General features: G+C 49.0%; 1 protein-coding gene across 8 annotated transcripts in view; it reads right to left on the bottom strand.

Moving 5' to 3' along the window:
* BCL11A (BCL11 transcription factor A) overlaps positions 1-11,734 on the bottom strand; it is a gene marked incomplete at its 3' end in the record, with an annotated part of 97,962 nt that extends 86,228 nt beyond the window's left edge. For all 8 annotated transcript variants that reach the window (XM_079941565.1, XM_079941568.1, XM_079941570.1 and 5 more), the window contains exons 1-2: positions 11,322-11,734; positions 4,069-4,398 (exon numbers count right to left, since the gene is read on the bottom strand). In XM_079941565.1, the coding sequence (XP_079797691.1) occupies positions 4,069-4,398; positions 11,322-11,376 (385 nt within the window). In that variant the 5' untranslated portion in view covers positions 11,377-11,734. The remainder of the gene's footprint in view (positions 1-4,068; positions 4,399-11,321) is intronic.
* Positions 11,735-13,675: the final 1,941 nt, after the last annotated feature.

Raw genomic sequence — 13,675 nt, 5'->3', positions numbered from 1 at the left:
TGCCAGTTCACAACCTTTCTCTGTCTTATTTACAAATACATCTTGTATATAGGACTCCCAGTCTCATGAACATGAGCCTTTGGGTAATGGTCCCACAAACACAGGCTCCCAATGAAAATCCTAGGTATTTATTAGGAAACAATATTCTTTAGTCTCTGGATGTGAAGGTTAAATAAAATGTTCACCAGTAAACTAGGGTTTTGTTTGTTTGTTTGTTTGTTTTAGCTGCCATGCTAAAAATTCACTTCAGAAGTCAGTGGTTTTTATTCAGAATCACACAAATAAAGAGAAATGAAAAATAAGAGGTTATAATAGGATACTATAATTTATAGTCTCATTTACAATTATACCATAAAGTACATCTTCCAGTTCAGTCTGAGATAAGAAAGAATTCAAATGGGTACAAAAAGAAAAGGCAAGTTGAGTTTCTAAATTCTAAAAAGCATGAGTATGTTATACTTGATTTACCTTTAAGTAACATGCTTATATATTTCTGGATTGAATTAGTATTTCTCCTCTCACAGAGCTTCTGGCTTACATATTATTATCTGGGTATGAGGTGTATTGTCTAGGCAAATAATTTTTCAATGCCCTGACATCAATGTCTATGTTCATGATTTTAAAGAGAAAAAATGTTATATATCAATAGCAAGAGACTTCACTACACTTTACAGGACTAATATTTTCTCCCGTTCTCTCAAAAAGCTAACTTTATGACAGCCCAACCCTAATTTAAAGATTTCTATGTGCAACAGCCAAAACCTCAAAGCTGACACTGTGGGATAATATTTTTTGGCCTTTTCTATAAGTGAACAGCAGCTCCACAGTCACTAATTTCAATGAATATTTCCCCCTCATAAAACAGGAGTCTAGAAAACAAAACAAAACCCTAATTAAAAGCCCTGACTGCCAGTCAAAGGCTGCTGATATCTGACGGTGGATATCTGACACATAGCATTGATGAACTGGGCCCTGCACAATATAACCTGCCCATTTCCAGTGAAATTAGTACGACTTCAGTGGTCTCAGTGGATCACAGTCACACAATATTTTGAATGAAATGAAAAAAAAAAAAAACCTGATCAACATATACGTGTGCATTCAATCAGGTAAAAATCATCCTTTCTAAAAAATACTCGGCTTTGAGAGGCCTATGTACAGCCAAAACCCACACCATCTTACTGAAGTTTTAAAGGACACTCAATCTCCTGTGTGAAAGCCCCAAATTCTAAGCTTTATTTATCTCAGGAAGAAGATCTGTCACTGTTTGATTCCAGCTTCCTGCCTATAAAACAGCACAGAGCACACAGTAAGCTCACATCCAACTTACAGCACTTTAATAAGGCCTTTCCTACACAGCGTATTTAAATAACTACCTCTTATATGGCTGCCAAACATATTCTTCTAGAGATTCATCAATATACCTCTTTCCTAATACAGAGCATTGCTCCTCCTTTCTTCTTGTGACACAATTCAAATATCTACTGAATGATTACTCTTATTGTTTCCCTCCTCACCGTAAAAAGAAAAGCAGACTTGGGAGTTGTGAAGACGTGCTCTAGAGAAATGGGCTGGGAATACACAGCCGTCTTCCAGAACTTCGCTTCAGAGGCACCTAAGGGCCAGGGCATCTTAATTTACGTGCGATGGCAGAACGTTAATTTCACCATAGTAAACTCCTTAATTCATTACCGTGAATTATGAAAAGTCGTGACTCTAGTTACTGACATCTCGCTTTGCGATGCGACCACGCTATTTACGTTCAGCCAATTCCAGGGTGGGAACAGGTGATTACACACAATGAAAGGAATCAAGACTTTGTAATTATTCGTGAATGAAAGGTTTACCTCACCTGGGTCGCAGCACTGGTGCACCCACTGAATATCTCAGATAGCTTAAGTAGCTCTTCACCTCAGTGTAATTACTTAGCATTAGCCCTATAAAACATATTTTAAATGTGCTTTTTGGGGGGCTTCTTTGAGCTCTCTTACTGCACTAGTCCTTAAAAAAAAAAGAACCTTTATGACAACCAGAGAGTTAAGGAAAATATCTCTTCTTCTTCCCTACGTAGATTTACAACTGGGACAGCAAAAAGCCTTCACTAGAGAGCCTTCCCCCCAGCTTTTAGATTTCTCCTCTAAGTACAGAGGCACAGAATTTTCAAGCTGGTTAATCTGAGACTGAGTAACCTACTTGGGACCTCAGTAAGGAGTGTGGTTTTAATTCTTGCTTGACAGACACTGTGTTTTGTCTTTTAAACGAGCAGCTCGATATGTAAATACGATGTTACATCACGCAAGTGTTACTCCATATTTGGTGATTTAGAAAGGCTTTGGATCTCCTAAGACGACAAATCCCCTTCCGCTTGCTCTTGCTTCATTAATCATGCCTTACACTTCTGTTCATTTTCCTTCCAGTCACAAGACAGCACATGGAAATGGTCATTGCCATATCCTGCTGGGGGGCAGGGAGGGGTGGATAAAATCTTAACCTGCATGTCATATAAGCTACATGTGGTGGATTCGAGAAAAATATTTTGTGAATGCACCTTCCCTGGCAGCAGATTTCTCATTTCACTAAAGGAAAAGTATCTGAGTGTTGTTGCAGGCAGCATTAAAAAAAAAAAAAAAAAGAGAAAGAAAAAATGCCACGTTTGATTTTAATGATCAAATTCCAGAGGGGGGGAGGAGAAATAATACGACATTTAATCCCCTCTGGACTACTGACCCACTACAGTTCAACTCTGTGGTCAAACTAGGTTGAAGGGACAAGTTCCAATGAATCAATTGATTCTATGCACTACCCTTCCTAAAACTGAACAAACCCTCTGCCTTTTGGGGGCAGCAGCAGGGGAAATAGAGGGGAGTGACCAACCGACAGGCATGCCGGTTTTGTTACCACAGAATCTGCATTCACTTCATCTTGGACATTAAATCACCGTTGTTTCATTTTTAAAAATGTTTTAAGGGTCGCTGTATAATGTTGCTGTTTATCACTTAGAGTGGGGATTTAAGTCCCTCTGTTAGCCATTAATTCCTTTTCCCTTGAGCTGTTGAGAAACCCACACCCCTAGCTACCTTTCTGCTAAAATTAACCAAAGGAAGCAGAGCTGTTCAACGTGTGTATATATTTTTCCAAGAGAATTTTTACATTATGTTATAGCAGAAACAGTGGAAGTCTGCACTGGACATTTGTAAGGGTGACATGTGGTTGTGTAAACCACAAACAAAATCAAGATACATCTGTCAAAACCACATCAGAGACAAGAGAGAGCACAGAGAAGCATTTATCATTTAGCTGAGGAGGCAGGCTGCAGGGAGCAGCCGTTCCTGTCAAACCAACCTTTTGAAATTTCCAACATGCCCTTAAACTTTTCGAGTAAGCATGTCTGTGCGCTTCAGCAACTGCCCTCTCTACTCTGGCCTGGCCAGTCGAAAATGGCATCTTAAAGTCAAGGTCACGGTGTCATCCCACCACGGGGCTGTGTTTAATTACAGCCCCATACGGGCTGACAGCCAATATGGATCCAAGGCTAGCCCTGAAACTCAGTTAACTCTTTCCAGCCCCTCCAAAATGCCCTTCCAGCCCACCCAACTTCATGGAAACATCGAGAACAAACTGCACCCCTAGGGACGTCTGATCAAGTATTCTGACTCAAACAGGTCACTGGCTGAACTACAAATGCCTATACAGCCACTTTGCCTCTGACTTGTCACCAAGGCTGGAAATGGACCTTGGAAACTGGGCTAGGTGTAGTAAGGTTCAACACTTAAAAATGAGAAGGGGAGAGAAAAGGAAAGAAATTCAGAATCAGCAGATCCAGAGAGAGGGTATCAGGTGTGTGTAACCTATTCTGCCTACATTTGATTCGGTGAAGTGGAAAATATTTATTTTTATGTGTTCTGGACATAAGCAATAAGAATGCTTATTTTAACATTACAGGGCTGTCATGGACAGTCACATGGAGAAATACAGAAAGCACTTCACCACTCCTTAGTGCTTGGCTACAGCGCCTCTGAAAATGAAAAGAAAACATGCAAACAGCTTTTCTCCTTGCTTCTCATTTACCTGCTATGTGTTCCTGTTTGGGGCAAATTCCTCTAGATGACGTTGATAAACAATCGTCATCCTCTGGCGTGACCTGGATGCCAACCTCCACGGGATTGGATGCTTTTTTCATCTCGATTGGTGAAGGGGAAGGTGGCTTATCCACAGCTTTTTCTAAGCAGAGGCTGCCATTGCATTGTTTCCGTTTGTGCTCGATAAAAATAAGAATGTCCCCCAATGGGAAGTTCATCTGGCACTGCCCACACGTGAGGAGGTCATGGTCCCCTTCTGGAGCTCCCAAAGGGCCGTGGTCTGGTTCATCATCTGTAAGAATGGCTTCAAGAGGTTCGGCTGTGGTTGAAGAAACAAAAGCACAATTATTAGAGTGCCAGAAAGGAAAGAATACGGGGAAATACATTCTCAACCCCATTCCATCCCAGCACATTATGTAAAGGGTTTCTAGCCTCCTCCATTTAATGCCCAGAAAAATGTGAGCGTATAAAATGTACACGGATGTGGAAACTGTCAACAAGAAAGCAAATTTATCAATGAGGCAAATCATCATATATTTAAAGAAAACTGCCTGACTTGCATACTTCCAGAGAAAACACACACACACCCCAAATGTTTCTGGTTTGTAAGTTTAGAAAGAATGTGACTGTTAAATAAATAGTTAATGCGGCAACATAAAGTAAGCTTAAATAATAACTACCCCCCAAAAAACCTGGTAAAAACATGGATTGAAACCAAATTTGTTTCTTTTTCATATAGAGTAAGTTGTCTATTGTGCCCAAGAATAAAAGGAGAGGTGAATAAACACACACACACACACACACACACACACACACACACACACACACACCCTTTGTGTGTGAACATATATACTCTAAATATACAGAGACATGGCTTCATAAATTAGAAAGCTACTACATCACACAGAAAATGTGCCACATTTACACTGCCGTAATAAGAAAAAGACTGCATTCACCTGTGAAACAGATCTAAATAATAATCATAACGCAGCGTAATTCACAGTGCCAAAAACCTTTCTGATCTCACTCTCAGCAGTGCCACAAAATCAAAGAAATACCAAATTCACTGGCAATTCTTCTCAGACACATTAGCTAAATGGGATACTTTTGAGTACTTAAGAAAATAAGCCAATTAGTCATTTTTTCATTCTGAAGAAAGGAATGTCTAAAATATTCTAAACATGTTTGCAGTTGGTGGCCCCCATCACGTAAAAATCAGAATGGTCAAGCAAACGCCACATTTCAGATCAAGGCTGAGAAGTCCTTTCTTTAGACTTGAAATACTTTGCCTAATGTTGTCAAAGTTGTCTAATTTTCTGAATGAGCTCCAGAACGCTTCATTATGGGACTATTTCTGCACACATAATCACCAGCGGATGGTATAACAAGGTAGATATGTCTTTCATTCCTGTTTCCTTTTTTTTTTTTTTTTAACCGTGCACCAAAATACTCCAGCATCTATTTGAACAGCTTCTATCATTTTTTTAAACTTCCAAAGGGGAAAAGAGAGTTGGTAAGTCTCTGCTCCTGAAACCTTATGCTTACTCTATCACACACACACAAAATTACAAAATATGAAACATATCCAGGATGCTGCCAGTTAATAAAACTGAAGCAGATAATGTGCAAGTCTTAAACAGTTAATCAGTCTGACCTTCTTTAGCAAGCTGCCAATTTCACATTTAATGAACTTAAAGCCACAGAGAATCAAAAAATAGATTTTAATTTGAGTGTAGAATATTGGAACAGATTTTGATAAAGTGCAAAAATCCAGTGAACTCAGGTTAAATTTATTTCAACCCTATCCAGACTGAATATTGAGGGGGAAGATCTGGAGTAACTCCCAGATGTGCTGGGTGAAATAATATTGAGAGAGCCCTGCCTAGCTGCACCTGTGCTCAAGTAGGACATGTCATAATTTCTAGCCTCTGGTACTCCTCCTAATTTAACATAAGGTCACCACAGGAATATGAAGGTTATATTCCTACTAATAAAGACAGCAAAGTAAGCACTTACATTTCTGTGCCCAACATACTGACCAAAAGATAAATACACATGCATACTTTTCAAATAAAAGGAGACAAACAGAAAGCTTTTGCATTGTGCTTCTATATCATTTTTCTCCTATTTGCTTTCATTGTGACCAAGTGAGGAACTGAATAAGGAAGTCATTCTCCAAGATCCCTCCTATGTGAATTAAGAATTTTAAGTACACATTAACGAATGTGGCTTTTGTTGTTGTTGTTCAGCATTAACTACAAGTTCTGAGGTTTACAGATTGAAGAAAGACTCCGGAAAAATACTTCATTTTATTAAAGTTAGTAGTACATAGAACCTTTGCACAAAAACATGTTTTTAAACTCCACCGTTAAGATTTGTTTTTTATTCCCAAGCCCTGACACATTTCTGAAAATGGAAATATTATTTGGGAGCAAAAGGAGATATTCCCCTAGTTATCAAACAGTTAAAGGTAATGTGGTACAAAACAGACTTGGTTAAAGTCTTCTAAATGTAGTGACTGAACTGATTTACAATCAAAACCAGGAAATGAAGTGGTAATTCAGAGGTTGCTGATTACACCTCCACATTTCACCTAATTAATTTTATAGGAGGCAAAGTTCTTGAAAATAACAAGATGATCAAATGTACAGATATAAAACCTATAACCTCAACATTTTCTATGCTCTTAACATAAATTATTGCTAATTAACAAGAATTATATCCTAATGTATGAAATACGGTTAACATCAGGCTCCCTGCTAAACATTTGGCTAGTGATGTTCAGAGAAATACCAAAATGTTTTATCATTGCTACTATATTATTAAAAATCAGACGAAGTGGGGCACAAAGAAAATATGAAAATACAATTCTCTTGCTGTAGTCTACTGATTTGCATTGACATCTTTTCTCAGTGGCAATCAACATTTCCTTTCTGGGCTCTGATAATTTCTCTGTATTTTAATGCAAATTCCCCTTTCCCTAAAAACATTCCTAACCTCAGCCATTTTACCCCCTCCCTCAATTCAATTCCATCCTCCTTCACTCCCACACAACCACCGTTTCTAAGCTCCGGCCTAAGCTCTGGCTACAAAGCGGGGAGTCCAGGATTGAAGTGGAAAGGAGTGGGCAAATAATCATAATAATTAGCCGCGAATTCTCTACAAGGGGAAAAAGAAATTGAAAATAAAATGCTTCTGCGTTCAAACAGCAAGACTGACTGAAACGTCTCAATGCCCCAGCGGCTGACTGAGATCTCCTTCCTCTCTCTGCAGTTGCAAAGGAATAAATTTAAAAAAAAAAAAAAAAAAAGCCTTAGAAGAAATGTAGGGAAGGAGGAAGGAGCTAGCGAAACGAGGGCTGCTGGGGAGGGGGAGGGGGAGGGGGAAAGAGAGCTCTGCCTTCAAGTTTGCTTTCCAAGTCCTTCCCTTTGATTGTCTTAACAGGGTAAGGAAGCAAACCGAGGCTGAAATGCAGAGAGAAAAAAGCAAAGAAACAAAAGCGAAGGCAGGGGCGACAGGCCGGGGGCAGGGGGGCCGGCGGGGGTGGGCAGTGCGGAAAGTGAAGTTGGGCGCTGGGACTCTGAGGCACAAAGCGAGCAGCGTGCTGGCCGCAGGCTCCGGCCGCGCTCGCTGGGAACACGTGCAGCGGCTGCCGCGGGGCCGTGGGGCCGGGAACCCGGGGCGGGAGGCGGCGGGCAGCCTGGGGACCCGATTGCTGCCTCCACGGCGGTCCTGCGTGGCCGCGGGGTGACGACGGTTCCCCAGGACCACCAGTTGGAGAACTGGGAAGTGAGGCTTGGAAAACTCGGCAGGTTAACCGGGTGCTGTCTCGGTATCAACGCACACACCAAAAGCGCGGGTCCTGAAATTCATTCTGTGTCCAGAGGCTCACACTTTTTACTTTGAGGGATCTCTGCAAATGTCTTTCTCCCGCAATTCCCGGCACCGGTGTGCGCAGCGCGGCGGCGGCTGCTGCGGTTATTCATTATTAATGACGCCGCTTGCCCGCATCATTATGATGATAACTATTACTATTGTTGTGATTTCGGGCTTCAAGGCGAGAGCTGCAGGAGGCGGAGGAGCCGGTGGGGGGGGGGGGGGGGTCGGGCTGCAGAGCAGCCCTGCAAGCCCGCAGTGGCCGCCTCGGTCCGTGCTTTGCATGGGGGTGAGGGGGTGGAAGAAGTGAACCTGGAGACTAAGTGCAAACTTGCCGGATCCCGCCCTTTGGCCTTGCCCCGAAGCTGGAGAGCGCGCACTCCCCTTTCCTCCCTACCAAAAATGCCCGCCCGAAAGAGAACGAAAACTGCACCCCGCTCCACTCCCGGAGCCCGGGGGTATCGGCCGCGCGCTTCTCTGCAGCCCTGGCAAGAAGCATTTTTAAAGTCAAAATGAAGAACAAAGACATAAGGGGTGATGGGAGGGAGGGGGGAGAAAGGGAATTCTGCCTAACCGTCCGTTTCCCCCACCCCCACCCTCGCAAAGCTCTTCCCTCCCGGCCGAGAAATGCAGAGCGGGGGTGGGGGAGGCTCTGGTACAGGTTCAAGTTCGCTGAGCTTTCTTGATCTTGTTCTGCCTCCTAGCGACCGAATGGCTCAGCCAGCCCAAGAAGCGGAGGATGGGGGCGGGGAGGGGAAGGGGGTCCTGAAGACCGGAATGGCTCCCGCTCCCCCCTGCGCACCCAGAAAATTAGAAAGGACAGACGACCGCACGCCCTTCAAACTGGTTCCTCAACGCAAAGCCAGCCCTGAGACACGGCGAGAGGGGGATGACCCACCCAGCCTGGGATATCTCCGGATGGGCCCAGGGTGGGTGGGGGACGGGGGAGCAGCCCGGACTGCACGCCTTAGTCCGTCCTTTGAGCCCCCAGTGCATCCTTCCGAAGAAGGGCCCAGCTTTCCCGAGTGCTGCGAACACTGCCCTTCCTTCCCGCCGGTACCTGCCGGGCTGTAACTTCACACCGCCGCGCGCCGCGTCTGCTCCGCATCCGGCGCGGCCGGGGGAGTTGGGGGCGGGGGAGAGCGGCGAGGGAGGGATGCGCGGGGGTGGGGAGAGGGAGGGCCCCGCAACGTGCCCGGGCGGGGGAGCTTTCGAAGTGTGTGACAAGTTCCAGGGCCCAGTGAAAAATTCAATTCCCTCTGCGCACCCCCCTCAAACACACACACCCCTTTAAAAAAATACAGAACTAGGTATAGGGTGGTCCTTTAAAATTGCAGCAAAAATTAAAATAAGGGTCATGAATGAGGAGGGGGAAGGAGGTGGGCCCTCTCATTCCTTTCTTTCCCTTGCAGCCAAACTTTCCTAAGTGCCCACCGCCTGCCTTTCCAGGCGCATTCTGTTAGCCAGGAGACAGCAACCCACTTACCCACCCACCCCCACCCCCAATATAGACTCACAAGGGTCCCCTGACCGACACAGGCCCGTGGTAGAGGACAAGAACTCAAGGGAGGGGTGCGTGGAGTCCCAGGGTCGAACACTCCCCAAAAGCATACTCGAACATACTACTCCCGTACCACCTACCACCCACCCCCACCTGGCTTGGCCGCGCTCAGGAGCTGGGGGCTGGTGGCCTGTCCCGGTGGGAGGGGGGCAAGGAAAGCACGTGGTGACCTCTCCGCCTCCCCGAGCTGGGGGCTAGAGGCGTCGGGGGTAGGGGGCGGACAGAACTCGCTTTTACGGCTGCTCTGCAAAATAAAAATGCTTTGCAAAGCCGAGTTTCTCCCCAGCCGATTTCGCAGTAGGGATGGCAGGGAGGAGGTCTGGGCATTATGCTGGGGGGTCAGAGAGGACCCTCGACCCGGCTGGCGCTGAGTCGCTGCACGGCCTGCCGCTGTGCCAGCGGGCGGGCGGCGGGCGCCGGGTGGGCGATCCCGGGCGGGGCGGGGGCGCGGCGAGGCCCGGCGAGGCCCCGGCGAGGCCCGGCCGCAGCCGCCGCCCGCTCCCGGGCTGCCGCGCCGCGCTCGGTCCTCTGTCTGTTTGTTGGCAGGAGGCTCCCGCACACGCGGTGCTTGTAAACATTCAGACACGAGATTTTTCCCAATCAAAATCCACTTCCACTTTTTTTGAAAATCTTCCAAAAAATAGTAAGAGGAGGGAGTTCCTCGCTCCCTCTCTGTGCCGCCGGCGCTCTAAGTTTGCAACTAAAGAGGTTTTGGTGAAGGGGATAATTGTATTTTATCCCCTCTATTAGAGACTGTGAGATTTTTGCGGGGAGGGGGGCGATGGGGGAGCCAAAGAGGAGAGCGTGGCAGAAAACGGCCGGCGGAGCGTTAGGCTTCTGTTGTGGGGCAAGAAATTTTGCCCTGTTTTATTTTATTTATTTTTCACGTTTTCTCGCCGCCACTGAGGTTCGGCCGGGAGGGGCGGGCAGCGGCAACCCGGGCGGCAGCGGCCAGAGCGCCCTCCCTCCCTCTCCCGCTCGCCCCCGTCCCTTGCTCCTGCCCTTCGGCGGCGGCGGCGGCGGCGGCGGCGGCGCGGGAGGGCAAGCGCGAGGAGCCGGCACAAAAGGCAGCGGGACAAACACCCACCTCGGGCCGGAACAAAAGGCGGCAGCGCCGGCCGCTGCTCCCATCCTTCCCGGTTGCCCAAGCTCTCCCTGCCGCCGCGGCCCCTCTCCAGACTCGGGAGACTCCAGAACGCCGGGGGCCCCCTCCCAGAATCCCACTTTCTCACTATTGTGGAGATGACTACTTTCCTCCCGGTGCACACTTGACCGTGAGCGCGCTGATGTCCGAGGGCCAGTCTCACCTCTTTTCTCCCTGGGAATTGTTTTTTTTAGACTTGGGCTCCCCACCCCCCCGTTTTTCTTCCTTCGGCGAGTGGGAGCAACCCCCCTTTCCCCTTCAGTTCCCTCCCCTAGGTTTGCACGAGAGTTGTTAGCATCCACAGCATTGTCCATTATTTTGCAAAACTGGAGGGGAAATCATTGCATTCCTTTTCGAAAAGCGAAATAAAGCAGAGGAAAGCAGGAAAGAGGAGCAGTCAAATTGTTGTAAAATTAAATAAAATTAAAAGGTTCGTGCTATCCCAAAAGTGTACATACGGCTATGGTTCGGGATGGGATGAGACTGGGTTTTTTTTTCCCCCTCTCCCTTTAATCTCTTTTATCCCGACGCTCGGAGGTTTTTTCTCGTGAAAAAAATTTTAAATGCATGCACACACCCCTCTCTCCCCCCTCTCTTGCTTCTCGTCCTGCGCGCTCTTGTGATTATTAATAATTATTATTACTATTATTGGGTTACTTACGCGAGAATTCCCGTTTGCTTAAGTGCTGGGGTTTGCCTTGCTTGCGGCGAGACATGGTGGACTGCGGGGCGGGCGGCGGCGGCGGCGGCGGCGGCGGCGGGCGGACGACGGCTCGGTTCACATCGGGAGAGCCGGGTTAGAAAGAAGGAGACTCCAGAGAAAATATCTTCATCAGTGCCTTTTGACATCCAAAATAAATTAGAAATAATACAAAGATGGCGCAGGGAAGATGAATTGTGGGAGAGCCGTCATGGCTTTTTTTTTTTAAGCAAAAAAAAAAAAAAAGAGAGAGAGAGAGAGAGAGGAGAGATAGAGGGGGAGAGAGAGAGAAAGAGAGAGAGATGAAAAAAATGGCAAAAGCCCCCCTGAGCTGCAAGTTCAAGTGCGGACGTGACGTCCCTGCGAACTTGAACGTCAGGAGTCTGGATGGACAGAGACACACAAAACATGGGCAGGGCGAGCAGGAGAGAAGGGGAGGAGGGAAGGGGAAGCTCACACCAATGGACACACATCAGGGGCTGGACATGAAAAAGAGACCAGGACAAGCCAATGGCCAGTGCGGGGCGGGGGAGGTGCGGGGCGGGGGGCTCCGCAGACGCCAGACGCGGTCCCCGTGGGAGGGGCGGGCCGAGGGGAGGGGGCGCTGGGGCCGCGGGCTCACCAGTGGCCGCAGCAAGCGCCGAGGCAGCGGCGTGGCCGGGAGAGAAGAAAGGGGTGGCGGGGGCGGAGGGGGTGGGGAGCAAGACGTGCGCCCTGCTCCCCACCCCCGCATGCGGACCCTAAAATGAAAGATTATTTAAAATTTAAAAAACAAAACAAACAAACAAACAAAAACAGAGTGTACGGGGAGGCTGCAGGGGCCGGGGAAGCGCGGGCGGAGGGAAGCCAGGTAGAGTTGCTCCCGGACACCCTCCTGCGTGCGCACACCCACTTCCCCTCTCCGCCGCCGCCGCGCTCGCACCCCGCGTGCGGACGCCAGGGGCCGAAGCAAAAGCCTTGAGGCCGCGGCTGCGCTCGGGAAACTTTGCCCGAGGAGAGAATGGCAAAGAAAAATCACCCGAAGTTGAGAGCTGAGCCTCCAACTTACAGCTACGCGGCAGGCAAGGGGAGGCGGGAAGGAGCGCGCGGCGAAGCAGAGTCCAGCTCAAGTTTGGAGGGTTGCGGGTCCGGAAGGGCAGCGCCGGGGCCTCCGGGAGCCCGAGCGGCCTGGAGAGAGGGGGCAAGGGCGAGGGAAGCGGTGCAGACCAGGGCCGAAGGGCCGGGAGGGCGCCCCCCAGGCCAAGCAGGGGGGCCGGGGATCTGAACGTCCCGACAAACGATAGGGTCTGAATGCAACTGGGAGCAGGGAGTCGAGGCTCTCAACGGTCGCGGAAAGGGAGAGAAAGGCCGAGGAATAAAAAACAGGGAGCCGGACTCGGGGCAGGTTCCCGCCCCGGGAGTGGAGTGCCCGGACCCAGGGCGAGGGAGGCGCCGAGGCGTCCACCTCAACGGAGCTGCTGCCGGCCAGAGGACAAAGCCCGGGCAGTCCCGGGAGTGCCAGTCCCTGGGAACTTGCTCCCGGGGCCGCGGGAGGTCCCCAAGCCAGGTCCCAAGGAAAGACACACCCCCTCCCACTCCAGAGCTACTGCAAAAGCACCGAGGAATGGCAAGAAAGTGTTTCTTACAGGCAGAGCACAACTAGTCCAGTGCTGTTACCCGGGGAAAGAAAATGGGGAATGAAGAAAGAGCGACTGGCTCGCGGGAGCAGCGGGGAAGCCACAGTGATGGGGTGACAGCCCCGGGTCAGCGCCACGCTCCCCGGACGCCCCGGGCGGAGCCGCACACCCCGGAGCCCACAGCCCCCCTTCTGGCCTTTCTGCAGACGTTCCCAGGAAATTAGGGAAGACCTGTTGGAAATAAACCCCTGTCTCTTTAATGCGCGCGCGCGCGCGCTACTGCTGTCAAAAAGCGGGCTTCACTCTGGCGTGGGATACTTTCAGTTTTACGTAAAATGTACAGCAACAGCACCCCCTGCGATTGGAAAGTTTATTCAGAAACGTGCCCGCAAAGTCCCCCGGCGTCCCCCGCCTCCCAGCCTCCCCGCCTGCCTGCGCCACCCTGTAGCCTCAGCCGACGCCGACGCCGAGACCGCGCTGCGATTCCAGATCCGGAAGGGCACTGGGGGAGAGGAAAATGGACTCAGGTCCAAGGGAGGCGCGGAGGGTGCAGGGTGGAGGCGGAGAGCCGCGGCCCGCGACACTCCGAGCTGCAGGTGGACGTGTGTGAGTGTGTGTCTGCAGAGCGAGGAGCCTTCCTTCGCTCTCCTCCAAGCGGCTCCACAACCCCTTGTGTCTTCTCTTCCCCCTCCTCAGTCT

The sequence above is a fragment of the Stenella coeruleoalba genome (assembly GCF_951394435.1).
Source record: "Stenella coeruleoalba genome assembly, chromosome: 13".
In the NCBI taxonomy this organism is placed as follows: Eukaryota; Metazoa; Chordata; class Mammalia; order Artiodactyla; family Delphinidae; genus Stenella; species Stenella coeruleoalba.
The sequence above is the reverse complement of the archived record's forward strand: the minus strand, read 5'-3'. Positions and strand labels throughout refer to the sequence as shown.